This window comes from Pangasianodon hypophthalmus, chromosome 5 (assembly GCF_027358585.1).
Source record: "Pangasianodon hypophthalmus isolate fPanHyp1 chromosome 5, fPanHyp1.pri, whole genome shotgun sequence".
NCBI classification, from domain to species: domain Eukaryota; kingdom Metazoa; phylum Chordata; class Actinopteri; order Siluriformes; family Pangasiidae; genus Pangasianodon; species Pangasianodon hypophthalmus.
The window spans coordinates 17,735,745-17,751,490 of NC_069714.1; the positions used below are offsets into that span (position 1 = coordinate 17,735,745).

Below are 15,746 nucleotides of genomic sequence, written 5' to 3' on the forward strand. Positions count from 1 at the left end.
TAAATTTTTCTCCTTGGAAGAGCAGAGAGATGCAAACCTATAATTTCCCCTGAAACAAGAAAGCACCTAATTAGACCCTGTGAGCATCACACACCTCTCTATTGGCCAGAGAAAACACATCAAACAATTGCAGCTCGAGGTGTTTTCTATTTTTCTGCTCCTCCTGTTTCAAATACCACATCTCTCCATCTTGCATCCACTAAGCCACCTCAGTTAAATGCAGATGACAAATAATGGGTGAAAACTTTTGGACAAAAACAATCCAAAGCAATGTGTTCTGTGTTTGGAGGGAATTATCTGCATAAACATCCCCCTTATCTCATTCAGGTAGCACACCACCCTGAAACTAATGCCCTGACCACAATGTCACTATCCTCTTCTATCGAAATCTATTTTCTCACCCTCCAATATCTCTGCTTCACTATTTTCAAACACACACAAACACACACACACACCTCCTTGAGTCCTGCTGGCAGTGTAGAGGAGGTCACTAAATTGTCTCTACTTTGGAAAAAATAGGGGGGAAAAAAATCACTGACCTGCTGCAAAATTGGCCATATTCAGCAGTGGGGGAATATCAGATTATTGAGTTGATCCATGCTGAGTTGTCTTTACCCATGGAAAATGATCTGCTTCATTGCGTTTGTGTTTGTGTGTGTGTTCTGCAGTTGATCAAGGGCAGGAGTGTGCTGTGAATGCATAGCGAGTGGGTAGGAGGCACGCCAAGAGCTTTCACTTTCTAAAGACAGATAGAGGAGACGGAGGAGCACAGCTGAGAAACTTTCAGCTCCAGTGCCATCAATGTGTCAAACTGACAGTGGAACTTCTAGAACTCAAGCACTTTGAGTGCCAAAAAAAGGTAGAATAATAAAATCGTGCCTCATGGATGCACTGATCCATCATGATAATTTGATCTGAACAGGATATTTCCAGTTAAACAGTATTAAACTAACAATAAATACAAACTACATTAAACAATAAATTAAGAATAAACACATATAATCAATATTAAACTACACCTAAAAAACTACATTCATTTTGTTAGAATTATAGAAAAAAATTATTTTCCAGTCGCAAAAATTACAAAAAACAAAAACATTAAAAAGAGTACAGATAAACTAAAATTCAGAGAAATGATTATAAAACCTAAGACATCATTTCATTTTAAATTACTGCACATTTTGACACATTCCTGTTCAAACTTAATATGATTCATTAAACAAGTGAAATTGAACTGTTTCATGGAAATTTATTACATTTATTTAATTTATTGTGATTCACACACAAACAAAACACAAGTTAAGCTATTTTTCTTTTGTTTAATTACATCATGTCTATATACATACCATAGACCTTGAGTGAATAGATTAGAATAGCATGTGAAAATCTAGGCCTGTCAAAGCAATGTAGTTTGAATTGCAATTGTGAATGTTTCTGTATAAGATCCTGTTCAAATGATGGATAAATACAGCAATGATTCTTTAGACTCAGCAAAGCAGTTGGCTCTTTCAGTCTGATTGAATGCTGGTCATCTTTGTAAATTGCAGAAGGACTGAAAGAGTGATGCCATTAGATTAAAGGCAAAATACATGAGGTTTTTAAATTGGGCCAAATACAAAAGATAATAAAATAAAACCCTTTTCCCCCCTCAACTGCTCCCATTACAAACATGTGGCAAAGCCCCTCTTTCTGAGAAACAGCAAACTGTGTCATAAAAACAGCAGCCAAAAACGCCTTTTTGCTATTATACCATGATTTTTCTGCTCGGCTCGCGAAATCTTGCTAGTTATCTTATTTATATTGCACGTGTATTGAAATGAAAAAAGTACGAGACTGTGCAATTACTCTGCAATTCAGGAAGAGTGGGCCAGCGAATGAGGAATATGCAAAAGCCATTTACCACCACAAACCCCATAACGTCTCAAAGATATAAGTGGGCCATTGGAATTATAGCCCTTCATCCCAAATCACACCTAAAACTGGGCGTGCTGAATCCTTTTTCACTTTTAAATTAAAACCTGCCATTTTCTTCCACTGGCCTGTGCTCAGATCTCTCGAGCAGCTTTCTTCTGTATTATACAAACACTGTACAACACCAGTGTTAACACCTTAACAAGACTCAAGAAAGGGCTTGTTGTGTCCTAATGGAAATACAGTATTTATATGTGAAAGATTTGATCAGGCACACCAGCAAGAAAGAAACCTCAGGCCCAAATAATTGGACAGGAACAAACCTCTTCAGTAACATTCCATCAGATTTCTTCTTCTATATGGCAATCACTCAGTATATTGTGCTGTCAATAAGCAACACACTATTTGTTGCTGTTTTCAAGTAGACAAATATAGCAGATTTACAGAATCCTATATACCTCACCTGTTGAGGATGTTTTCCACCACTTTGCCCTACCTACCTCACTTCCTAGCCTTTATCTGGCCAGTCCAGCAGAAATTCTTCCCTGTACTCCTCCATCCACACCAGTGCAATTCCACTTTATCAGTATGGCCGTGTGGTCAGGGCTCCATGCAGGGCCGAAATCGATCTCCTCGCACCATGGGTGCTGCCTTTATTGAGGTATACAGCATTCTGCCTCTCATCCCTCTATCAGAAAAGAAAAGGCAAGCACTGTACAACACACAAGGCAAAAAAGAACTCGCAACACAAAACTCACCTATCTGAGCGTGGATGTAAGAGCCTTATCAGTCAGAATGCAGGTGAAGGCCACGTGAGCTGGTGTATATTCAGCACAGTTGATTCTTGAATCCATAGAAGAGAGCGTAGTTAACAGAAACTCTTGAAGACTTTGCAGTAATGGTTGTGCTCATGCAGTGGAAAGGTAAGGCTATGATTCATGAACCCTGAATCGCCCTTTTCTTCATCTCTGCCCCTCGCTGCAACCCCCCCCCCCTCCTTCCGGCAGGCCTGCACAGCGCTATTACAATATTCAGATTACCGTGCACTGGAAATTAATTGGACTAATTAACATACAAGTAAATGATGATACCGTTAACACATTTCATTAACTCAAACTGTCATTCCATGTTCGTTGTGCACTCCATATTGCATTACAATGAATTGAATTCATTAAATTATGCAAATGAAAGGTGGCAGAAAATGGACGTGTCCTTTTCTCAATGTTCATAGACCTGCTTTTCTCTGGATCTCATCTATGGCAAATTGACTTTAATACAGGAACATGTGCTTTTCACTTTGATGTGACAGATAAAAGATTTTAGTAGACATACTTTCAATCAAGCAAACCTTCACACCACGGAAAAGATAACACGGACCATTTGTGCTGCTTTGTTCATACTGGAGTGGTTGGTTTCTGTTTTTTCTTCTTTTTTTTTTTTTTTTTCAGAGTATACAGAACACACCACCCACTGAGCGACAGAATATTAGTGACGGCTTCAGAAACTCACCATAATTTGAAATATGAGCAGATGCAAAATGAAATCTTTATCAAGAACGAAGACACAGATATCAAGCCCTTGAGACAAAAAAACTATTCTCAAGTATTTCCAGGGAAATCATCTGTAATATTAGATTAATTATTCATTAAAATAACTCATCAAGAGAGTCAAGTTCATTGTTAATTTTGTTCATGATAAAATATTATCCAGAAAAGAATGTATGTATAATCTTGAAGTAAATCAGAATGTAGTTTTAATGTAGGATCAATCTCCTCCACCAACATTCTAACCATAGTCATTTCCTAACCATGTTCTTCATCATATCAATAATATTCTCACCTTTTATAAAAGACGATTACACCATCAGCTCAGGTCACCGGAGGGTACAATATGGTCAAAGGGTCAACTGGCCTCCTCCACTGCAGCTGTGGATGTAGTGACATCTGCTGGACTACACCCAGGGTTTTTTCTTTTTCTTTTTTTTTTTCTTTTACACACACACACACACGCACGCGCTCACACACACACACACACACACACACACACACACACACACACACACACACACACACTATAGGGACAGATTGAGACGTACAACTAATTCCACAACACACAGGAACAGTGTAGCATCATTCAGCACAATGCAGAGGTTTAAAAAAAAAAAAAAAAAAACAACAACAAAAAAACACTCTACACAAGATCCTACAGTGTGTGAGACGATGAACATTGCATGTTCAGTAATAAAACCTGCTATTTAATGAAAAAACATTATATAAACTACAAATTCAGATAAGAGAGAAAATAGGAGACCTGACAACCAGAGACTTCTTTTTAGTCATTTTAGTGTGAAATAAAAAGCTGCCCTCAAAAGTGGGCATTGTACAATAGTTTGAAGCTTTTTCAGAAAAAAAGACCAAATAACAATACAAGAGACGTTACAATGCTATTTATAGTGAACAAAATTATATTTGACCTCACAAACTAGGGCAACATATTAAAAATGCAAATAGTAGGAAGGAAATAGGAAAAAAAAAAAAAAATTCAGAAAACAAAATAGTGTTTCATCAATTACACTTAACTAATGACGTTATCCGTTTCAGCAAGGTTGGGTAGTTTAGCATGGATCATCATTAGCATGTTTAAATTTCTTGTCCTTAATAGCTGAAACTCCTAAAACAGACTGGCAACTGAACTCATAATTCATGTCTGGATTACATGGAATAATCCATCATATGAAAGTGCAAAACAATCCTGGAGATAAAGAGGGAAATATTCCTACACCATCGCTTGAAGAACAAACTGCATACTGAGGGCAAGAAATATGTCCTTCAGCAACCTGTGAAGTATATAAAAGAGTTATGCTCTCTTTATAAAAAAGTTCATTATCAAACTGTGAGTATATACCAGTAATAAACAAGTGTATTTGCACATGAAAATGGACATTTTTTTCCTCTCTGCGCAGGATCTCAAATCAGGAGTACCCCAGCCTCCTCCTAACATGGCTATGGCAGATCAGAACAAAGTCAATCGAATTACTGCAGAACCCATCAGAACCATCGCGAAGCTAAAAATCTCGATACAGGTTCAAATTCTGTGTTTCCTGTACAGAACTGGCTGGCCTAAAACTAAACTGGACGTTTTTTGTTGTTACATGGTGGTTTGTAGAATCGGTCCTTGTCTCTTGAGCAGTTTAAAAGTGATTTGATTGAATTTGGTCCAAACAGCTTTAACACCAGTGGCACAGCACACCTGTAATCGAGTACTCCTTATTCCTAATGGATCACCATGTGGTACAGCTCTACACACACACAACCCAGAGAGAAAAAACTCCAGGCACATCCAGACAAATCACATCCTCTTCATGCGACACTGACATGTCACCAATTTCTAGACCACAAATCTGCCCATTACATATCAAATGATTCTGATAATGATTCAGCTTAGATAGTTCAGCCTTAGAAAAATGACATACTGGAATTATTATACATATTTAAAAAATTAAAAAAAAAAAAAAAAAAAAAAAAAAAAAGCTATTTAAGAGATGTAGACACCACAAAACCAGTTTACTATGCAAAGCCTCATATAAATATTGTCTTGCTCAAAAAGACTTAACAAATGCATAACATGTGATCAACTGTAAGAGGTTGAAGAAGAAGGAAAAAAAAAAAGGTTTTTAATTACACTGATTGTTTTTCATTTTTATAATTTTCTTCACAACGCTTCAGTTTAAAGAGAAAGAGCTTCGCAGAGCCTTGATTTCTACTAAATAAAATAAAAGGACCACATTGAAAAAAAAAAATTATATATGCATGTTTTCAGAGAAAAGCATCAGAAACACGTACATTAAAGACACATTTGGACATGAAGAACTTCATAACGCCCAGCACCAGAGTGGCACACTTCATTCTAATGTTCTAGCCTGAACATCCTCCCTTATAGTGCGGCCAACTAACGCCACAACATACCCTAAACTAGCCACCACATTAGATTAACATCACTCCCGTTGACCAGACCTAGGTTCCTTTATAAAGGTTACTCCCATTCAAACAAATACAGTTGCTTTAAAGCTTGTCAGCAACTCTACTTTTGTACACAACATGAATATGATACAAAATAAGGCATTTCAGTGTTTTTTATATGGAAACCACTTTCGACGATTTTCTTCTGTTCCATTCTTGCCATAAAAAAACTGCAGACAAACATAAATTGATATTCTATATTTGTAAAATATATTTTTATATATGTGCATTTACGTAAATGGATATATTTACGTAAATGAGAATAATCTGTGGGGGTATAAAAAGCAGGATAAATTTGAGGGAGAGGAGTCTTGTGGTCAAACTGATATCCAGGAGGAAGAGATAGGAGAAGATAATAATGACACTATGCCCAAAGCAACATAACCTTGGCAGTCTGATAAAAAGTTTACTTGAATCCTTGTGAAGCAGTTTCTTTCCTGACAATTGAGAAAGTCCTCTCTGTTAGTTGCTCAGCTCCTGTGTGTATGCGTCACTCTGCAGCTTCACTGGCTGCGACGGTGACTAGCTGCAGCGGGATCTCTGCTGTAGTGAGCAGCTCCTGCGAGTTGGACGTGTTAACAGTAGCGTTAACGGTAGCAAGGCCCTGCACGGCACCTGGCTGGATGTTGGTGAGGATGAGTGTGGTAGCTCCTGAGGTGATGATGCTGTCAGAGGAGGCAGAGGTCTCCATGCTTGCCACCACTGCGCCACCGCTGCCCTTCTTCTGATGCGTCTTTATGTGCTTGGCCAGGTGGTCGCTTCGCATGAAGCGCTTTGAGCACTCAGGACACACAAACTTCTTTTCGCCTGTCACAGAAGTAAACGGTATGTATAATTTAAGCAAATAATGTAAAACAGCTATTAATATATAAATTGGGAAAAAAAAATGAATCAGAGCCAACATGCTCTAGCTTTACTACTTCATGTTCAGGTGCTGGTTAAGAGAATTTGTCTATGGCAGTGGTTCTTAAAACAGGATCTGGGGACCCCCAGGGACCTGTGAGGCATAGCCAGAGGGTCCACGATTTTTTAAAGTAGTTACAGTGGTAAAAATCACAACCCACCATGATCAAATTGATTATCATTGAGCTCTAGGTATTAGTTTGTATGACTGGTCCCTTGACTTGAATGAGTTTAATCCAAACCTCAATAACTCAAGAACTGTGGCTTGATTAAATAACCAAAATTACTGTTAGACACATTTGAATAATAACCCCTTATAAGCAGAATAAGGTAAAGGTGAAGATTTAGATTTCATATTTTGTCAATTAATTAAATATTTCAAAATTAGAGTAGCCTCGGTCAGGGTAAAGGTTAAATGTAATTTCTGGGAAAAATTTACCATATGATTTAACGCTATTAGCGCTGTCTGTGCTAACACTTTTCTTAAAATGTACACAAACGTAATTTGTGATAAATCTACTAAGACTGTTTTACATTTATGTTTATTCATTTGGCAAATGCTTATATCTAAAGTGATATACAACTGAGCTGAGCCAGCATTTGAACTCACAACCTACTGTTCAGTAGCTGATCCAGTAAGCTGTTACATGAATTTTACTGGTGCCTGGTGCACATTGGTGAAGATGAGTAGTAGGTCCTGAGCTGATAATGTTATCAGACACCACCACAGAGCAACCACCATATCTATCTGTGCTACACTGTACAGCAAGTTAGGCCTACATAACAAACAAGCTCTAGAAGCTGTTCACAATTTTTATAGTTTGCAGAAAGTAAGTAAGGGAGAAGGAAAGAACAGGATATGACATGGGTACCTGTATGTGTTCTCCGATGTCGCTGCAGCTCATCGCTGCGTGTGAATCTCTTGCCGCAGAACATCCAGTTGCAGACAAAAGGCCTCTCTCCTGAGTGCCAGCGCAAGTGAGCTCGAAGGTGAGATGTCTTCCCGTACACCTTCCCACAGCCTGCTATATGACATACATGCTGCTTCTTCTTCCCCATGTTGGCACCCCTACAGCACAAAGCATGCACACAACGTTATAAAGAAAGAAGTGCCATATACACATTATACACAGACATTTACTCACTATACATGGGAAGTGTTAGTAAGATTAACATAAGATGATAAAGTTGGTCTTAGTTTTGTCAAGTTGACACACACACACACCAAAAAAAAAAACCCTAAAGCTACAATGTCACAGTAAGGGACTTAATAAACTCAGAACACCAGCACTGGTGAACTCACTTGGTGGGCTCACTCGAAATATCACATAATGAACAAGATGTGATCTGAACGTAAGACTAAACAGCTACGTTTTTAATTAAATTGACTTTAAATTGCTTGTTTCTTTTTTAATTGCTGTAACCAGTGGGTTATCAACAATCAACAGATTCATGCTATCAAAATAAACGGACAAATCCATGACTGAGCTTTTAATCACTTATTCACTGTTAAAGGCAAATCTAGTGCAGGGGTAATTGCATGTTTTTGAGGAACAACCCATTACAATATACAAAACCAAAAGTGTGGTGCATTTCACTGTGGTACAATGGTTTATCACACACTAAAAGCCCTGTCAAAGAGCATGTAGCGAGGGTGTAGCTGTGGTAGTGGAATATAGTAATAATTGTAATTTAGCACTTCAGAGGTGTACATGTCCTATAATGGATTGCAAAATTTAAGCCCTGAAGGAACTGGAATTTGGCATGAGAGATTAGATTTGATGGTCAGGATTCTAACACACATAAAACTAGGAGTTTATACGAAACGTCACAATTCGGCTTTACATAATGCGCCCCCTGTTCCATCAACAGTGCTTTAGCCATGTCTACAGATAATAGGTTTAATATGGTTTGTGTATGTTACCTTCCTCCTCCCTCTTTGCAGTTGGGGCAGGTGCAGGCGACCCTGCGCAGCCGTTTGCCCTCCTGGCCCAGACCCTCCATCTCGTCTTCTACTAAGCGCACACGCAGGTGAGACAGGTCATTAGTATTCAGAGTGGAGTCACCAGCAAGAGACCACTCTTCTGAGTCTGGCTCCTCCTTTATCCGAATATCTAATCAGAGAAAGAAAAATCTTTTTTCTGCCACTACGGAACTAGCAATTCCACGAGTAGTCAAATTGGGTCATCTACTTCAGTTGTCCACATTTAATTCCATCGTTAAATAAAAGAATACACCACACACATATACATCAGCTTTTATATAAATATCTTGTCAATAGCCTGCCTGCACATAAATTTAAGCCAACCACAAAAGACTATTCCTTTGTATAAGCTCACAGGTCTGTCAGTCCTGTTATAAACATCTTAAACAATTTCAGACATGTTGCATAAAGACATCCTGACATTTATGATGCAGCAACAGCATTACCTCCAGGGCTGTCTGTGTCGTCAGCCTGGAGCTGGAGCCCCGCATGATCCACCGAATTAACTGTGACCGTCTGCAGATTGGGAATCTGCCCAGAGCTGATGCTGACAGGAGTGGTACTTAGGGCACCCTGCCCTATAGAGAGGGTCTGTACTGGGGCTAACGTTATCTGTTGGGCTGGGGCTGTCTGGAGCTGCAGGTTCTGGAGGTTCTGAATACCCTGAACCTGGACAAATAGTGCAAAGAGATAATAAAGTTATTTTTCAATGTTAGCAGCTAAAATTAAGAACGTGTTATAATAAAATTTTAAGTAACTAGTATTTTTAGTAGCAAGGAATGAGAATACAAAATGGCATCTTTTCATTTTAAACATTAAACCAGAATAATAAAGACAAAAATAAACAAAGGCAACAAATAATTTGGCATACTACATAATACAGCCACAACTGTTTTTAAGATCTTAGTGGTCACTTATGTATCCACTTTCATAGGATAATCGCTGTTTGTAAGTATATCACCTAAAACTACAATGGTGTCTTGTAATCTTTTGGGAAGGTTAACTGCTACAATTTTTTTTCAAGAGCAAACTTGCTGAGAGAATTGCTCTTAGCCTTCAGCAATTTATATAAATAAAAGCAGTGATACTTGATATGCACTTGGCATGTGTGGTCTTGAAAAAGCAGGCTGACTTGTTTTAAATATCTTGTAACATTTTTTTGGGGACATGCCAACCAAAATAACATCTCAACTATTTCACATTTCCTTTTCACAGTACACAGTCACACGCCCACTCCAAGTACCTACCTGGAAGGTCTGCCACTGTATCTGGCCTGATGGTGTGACGGTCTGCGCCTGAATGAGGAAGGTCCCTGGGTTGATGAGCTGGACGTTCTGGAGAGGCTGCTGCCCCTGGGTGGCTATCTGTTGCTGGCCCAGCTGCCCGTCGCTGCTCTGGAGTGGCACCTGCTGCAGCTGGATCACCTGCTGCCCTGTGGACACCTGCACCTGGCTCTGAGCAAGGAATCCTTCAGTCTGCTCAGGCGTGCCCTGCGTCAGCACACCCGTGCCATCGATTGTGCTGGCAGGCAACTGCGAGGACGAAGATGACGATGATGATGAGGAAGATGTGGTAGGCACAAACATCTCTGCTGCTGCATTAGTGTTGTTGACCACTAGTGTTTGCTGTGATAGCTGTTCTCCTGTTTTCTCTGAGCCTTCTGTGTTTTCCACCGTCTGATTGGTCATGATTAGCTGTCCATCAGCGGTCAGCCCCGTGGCTATTGTCTGTGCCCCGGAGAGCCCTAGTGAGTCCAGATCTACACTGTTAATGGGCACAAAGGTAATATTCCCAGGCAAACCCACAGGCACGTTAGCAACCACCTGCCCCTGACTGTTAAAGGCTGAGCTTCCCAGAGTGACTCCCTGGATCTGCTGCACTTGGCCAGTCTGGGCCATGAGGTTCGGGCTGTTGCTGAGAATGCCAGCCGAGGCAGTCCCGGCTACACTGATGGCCTGAGAGCCATCAGGAAGAATCTGGATCTGCCCTGAGGCATCCTGAGCCAGGGAGGCACCCTCTACCGTTGAAGCGGAGAATCCCAGCTGCCCATCAGTTGTCTGGATCTGCGGGATAACCTGGTACTGGATGTTAGGCACTGCATTGGCGGAGGAGTCTGTCCCTGATGTTAATAAAATGGGCTGGCTCTGGAGGCCCTGAAGGCCCTGAATGGGAAGAACATACTGCCCATTGGAGGTGACTATGCCCCCACTGGGCAGCTGCACAATGCTTGAGTCATCCTTGACTCCATCCCATCTTTCTGATGAGCTTGTTAGCTGCACTGATCCAGAATCTGCAGCCTGAGGAAAAGAAGATTAATATGCAACCTGAGAAACTCATTACCGAAATAACAGACTTAATAATGTTATTGAGCTTAACAAGATAATTTGGCAAATTCATTCTTTAGAGAGAACACTTAGAGATTCTTTAGAGAATGTATCAGTTTGACAAACACAATACCAACATAACACATAACCCTACATTCACACTAGCAAGCGCCAAGCTGTAGTTCGTCACTTATGGGACTGCTACTGTTGTCAGTTGCGCATGTGCACTGTTCAGCTGTTTTTTTCCAATTTTTTTTTTTATTTACTTCCAGTGAGAAAAACTAATAGCTATATAAAACATCTAAAGATAACATATTAAATAATGCACTAATCCATGCAAAAACAAATTGCGCTTTGGTTTACATGATACATTCTATGCTGTGTACTAGCTAGGTTGGCAGATGAGGTACATAAACTCATCAGAGGCAGCAACTATCTTTACTTCCTTCCAAGGTTTATTTTTATTCATAAAGTCTCTATACATGTTTAATGAGAGGTCGTACAGGACAGGATAAGATGAAATTGGGATTAGTTCTTCAATTTTGGCATGTCAAACACTAAATGGGAACTAAGTGCAGGTAGGAACTAAAACTGAGTGGGGAACTGACGAAACGTCGGACCACATGCGCCACAGGACTCTAGCCAATCGGTTGAATCTGTCACTTTCCCCTGTCATACCTAATTTGCATGGAATTAAGAGTATATCGCTTGCTGCTAGTGAAATCACGGCTCTGTGTCGCACACGTACACAGAAAATGAACTGTCATGTGCAGCGTGCTAGCATGAACATTAGCTTATCATATAAAGAAGCATCCTAACCGTCACATCCCAGGCGACCACTGTTAATGTAAAGATGGCGTCGGGTAAAAGTTTTTGTTTGGGTGCAGATGTTATGCAGGGTTTAGAATTAAATAAACAATCACTGTAATGCAAATAAACATGGTGGTTTTTTGGTTCACACGGTGGTTTTGTGGCAATCAAAACATTGCACTGGAAAGGTCACAGAGCGACTTGATTAGCTGATTACAAACCAAAATGAAAACAGAATGCAAAAAGGGAATTAGCTACAAGATAGTCACGAGGCACGTTTTCATTATTTTACCATAAAAATTAACATCCAGAGCCCACTTAGGTCAGACGGAACATGGTGGATTTTGCCTTTTCCCCCAGTTGGAGGGAGTTACAGACGGGGTTAGATGGCAGGCGGGCAGGATGAGGGGTCGGGAGGCGGTGTGTGAGGGACTTACCCCGGCAGCGGCAGCTCTGTTCTCCCCCCGGGAGGAGGGCGAGGCGAGCTCGCTGCAGGTGGCCGCCAGCAGAGCGAGCGGCGACGGCGGACTGGCCTACCCACAATGGGCGGGTTCAAACAGGAGAAAAGGGGGTGGCCGTTAGTCCGGAGCCACACAGGAAGTACCACTTTTTTTTAACAACAAATTTAAAAACGTGTGAACTTCACAAAAGCACCATGCGTCCAGCTACGACAACAAAAAGCCCTACCAGAAGAAGGAGAAAGACGAAACGGAAAAGAGTACCTGGTCTCCCCTGCTACCATCTTGCTGCAGAAACTCGCTTTGACTGCTGTCCACGTCTAAGGCAGCCATTTCCTCTTGTCTCCCCGGCTGTTTGGGCGCTGTACACAGGCACGGTGCACGGACACGAAGCAGAACAGCTCAGTCGGACGTACTGCCAGCTCAACTCTCCGACCACAACAAAGAATACTTCAACAAACTGAGCACAAACAGAGCTGCTATCTGCACACAAATCGGAAAATTCAGAAGTGGCTAAGCTAACTGGCTAATGTTAACAGTTAGCACAACTGCAAAGAGATTAGCAAACCAAACCTACACACTTAGCCAGCATTAGCATTAGCTTAGCTAAGACAGGGCTGCGGAATGCGTCTAATGCAAATGTATTGAGTCTTACATACCAGTCATTACGTGAATTACTTTAATAGAAAAAAAATCTCGATTTAATTACACGCCAAGCATGATTATATTATTCGGAGGCGGGCTGCGATCGCTGAATCGAGTCTATTTTTTCTATTTTGATTGACGGTGCGGGAAACACAAAAGGTGGAGCTTCCGATGTTGACTGTGAAAATTTGCGTCACGAACAGGATGTCCCGCCGTTCTTCTCTCCCGCTATTGGCTGCCTCACTTCAGACTTTGGGTTCTGATTGGTCGTACGCCCTATCAATCAGTTTGAATCGCGCAACTTCCTGTTCCTAGTCTGGTTGATGGAAAACGTAGCAAATGTTAACCGATGTTGACGAAGTGAAGTTACTGTTTATCTTTTTACGTTGTTGTACAACATCTCGTTTAGTATTTGGATTGGAGAATTGACTTACAGGCTCACAAAAGCTTTGATATTTAAATATTTATTATCTCCCAGCGTGTGTATTATATAATTAAATGAGTAGCAAGCTAACGTCGTCTAGCCCAGTGTTGTGTTTGGCCATGGTGAGGCCGGTGTGTTAAGGTGCACTGTTTTAACACTGAACACTCACAATAAAGAACAAAAAGGAAAAAGTTAGGCAGGGAACATTTAAACTTTAAATTAAATGCGGAAAAACCTTTGCATTTGTGCTAATTTTTCGGAACAGTACAAACTTAAGCTGTCCTGTATTACCTGTGCAAATAACAAAATTGAAAAAAAGAAGAAAAAAAAAAAGTTTTTCAGGAAAACGATGAACACATGTTGTGGTGTTGCAGGTTGTCCTGTTTTTTTTTTCTTTCTTCTGTTTCCTGAACCTACAGCACACCTGTGTAAGGAATAAAACACAGCAGGGCATGCAGTAATAGGAAAATAATCAACAGTATGGAGTGATGTATTACTACTCCAAAGTGTTTCATTCTTCTTATACCACAGAAGTTTGCCAATGATTACAATCTTTATTAATTAAAGAATGTATAGTTATACTTAACGTTGTGGAACGTCTGAGAAACAAGTTAGAGTTGTTACTTATGTTATAGCAGCTATAAACAGTCGTTCCCTCAGCTGTCTCTCTCTCTCTCTCTCTCTCTCTCTCTCTCTCTCTGTTGAAGATAATGAGACAAAAATGCTACTTGGCATGTTCCTGAGAAACTGCAAAGCCCTGCGTACTGAAGTCTTTCTGAAAAAATAAATAAATTAATAAAAAATCAGTTACAGCTTTACCTCTGACTGTCATAAAACACTGAGACTGGAGACTCCTTCCTCAAAGGCTAAATAAACATGTCACAAAAACGTCCTATCAAGTTACACTTTTTCTAATCTGTTTATGTATGTTCATGTGTAAGTTGTTAATATAGAAACCATAACTATTAAACCAAGCACATTAATATAAACCTTGCAACGGAAACTGTCAGTGCTGTGTTCTTATTAAAAAAACTGATATGAAGCAGTTGCTTGGAAATTTACATGCATTATCTTGTCTGTGCTTGCTGAGCTATTTTAGTGTGGATTCTTTGTGCAGTTGCATGGTATCTTACTGGGCAGTGTACAACAGTAGTGAATTAATTTATTTTGAAGTTCCTTGTAATCATGAGCTTATACAAGATATTAAATGGACCATCTGTGTTGGTTTAGTATTTTAAATATTTTTTCTTTCTATAATTGTAAGTAAGAAAGTGATAATTGACTTATGAACAATTGTGTTCTGTTGTGCAATCTGAATATAATTGTGTTTCACTCTCACCCCTTCTACAAATCCAAGAAAGTGAATGCTTATGTTTGGCTTTATTTGGGTTATTGGAATGAAAAAAAAAAAAAGGCAAATGACATCAGGTTATCTGAGAGAAAGTGAGAGTTAGATTCATGCTAATGATAGACAATGATTTTTGAGACCAACGTGTACAGACAAGAGTCAGCAAAAAGTCTTTTGGACAACTGAGATAATCATGGGAATATATTAACCTGATTAAAAGGTTAATGTGGAAAGACTGACAAACCATCCTACTCATACTCCTACTTTTAAGCACAGTAGAATTAGTGTGTTGCTAATTATAGTTGCTGGTGATGTAATTAGTTTAGAATTGTCAGTTGAATACAAAAGTTTGCCCACACGCCTAGAACTATTATCAAAAGTAACAGAAAAAGTCTAATTATGTGTGTTAAGATATTAACAGTGAAAAAAGCACCCAGAATAATAACAGTTTGCAAACCTTGCATTTCCTTTTCTGAATGAAATGAATATTGTGTAAGAACTCATGTCCAGAATGTATTTTTGTGATCACCTACAGCCTCTTTTATATCTTCTGAGCTGTGCATCACACACTTACAACTGGGTCTGCAGACTGAGGTATTCATATCAAAACTTTTTGGCTTATGATATTTTTTCCTTGTGTTATTAACCAGTTACAGGATGCACTCACATTTCCTTTTTAACTTTATGGATTTTTTAAATAGTAAAATAGAGGAACTTTTTTGTCATACCAGCTCCTCCTAACAGTTTTTTTTTGTCTTGATTTATCTTTTATCTATGTTATTGATGGAGACACAAGGCACTTCTGTATCCCACTCTAGCTATTGATGTCTACTGAATGCTGTAAATGTAAGATACTTTTCTCCCCACCCAGAATCCAATACAAACATTTGCACTCAACTATATAATACAAATACTTTCAG

At 39.6% G+C, this 15,746-nt stretch overlaps 1 protein-coding gene across 4 annotated transcripts; it reads right to left on the reverse strand.

Annotated features, from left to right (window-relative positions):
- Positions 1 to 4,236: 4,236 nt before the first annotated feature.
- Positions 4,237 to 13,344, reverse strand: sp3a (sp3a transcription factor). 4 transcript variants are annotated; one of them, XM_034304695.2, is made up of 8 exons: positions 13,069 to 13,344; positions 12,674 to 12,892; positions 12,389 to 12,484; positions 10,065 to 11,114; positions 9,264 to 9,486; positions 8,758 to 8,947; positions 7,706 to 7,902; positions 4,237 to 6,737 (listed from the first exon to the last, which is right to left on the reverse strand). In XM_034304695.2, the coding sequence occupies exons 2-8, from the start codon at positions 12,740 to 12,742 to the stop codon at positions 6,421 to 6,423; spliced, it is 2,142 nt and encodes a 713-aa protein (XP_034160586.2). In that variant the 5' UTR covers positions 12,743 to 12,892; positions 13,069 to 13,344; the 3' UTR covers positions 4,237 to 6,420. The 4 variants fall into 4 exon arrangements, with proteins under 4 accessions (XP_034160586.2, XP_026768632.3, XP_026768630.3 ...); XM_026912831.3 differs by having other exon boundaries at positions 8,758 to 8,845; positions 12,674 to 13,344; XM_026912829.3 differs by having other exon boundaries at positions 12,674 to 13,344.
- Between the last annotated feature and the right edge of the window lie 2,402 nt (positions 13,345 to 15,746).

Coding starts and splice junctions, on each gene's coding strand:
- sp3a (XM_034304695.2), bottom strand. CDS start 12,742: ATGGCTGCCTTAGACGTGGACAGCAGTCAAAGCGAGTTTCTGCAGCAA. Junction 9,487..10,064: donor TACAGTGGCAGACCTTCCAG/GTAGGTACTTGG, acceptor CTATTTGTCCAG/GTTCAGGGTATTCAGAACCT. Junction 6,738..7,705: donor ACATCGGAGAACACATACAG/GTACCCATGTCA, acceptor CTTCTGTGACAG/GCGAAAAGAAGTTTGTGTGT.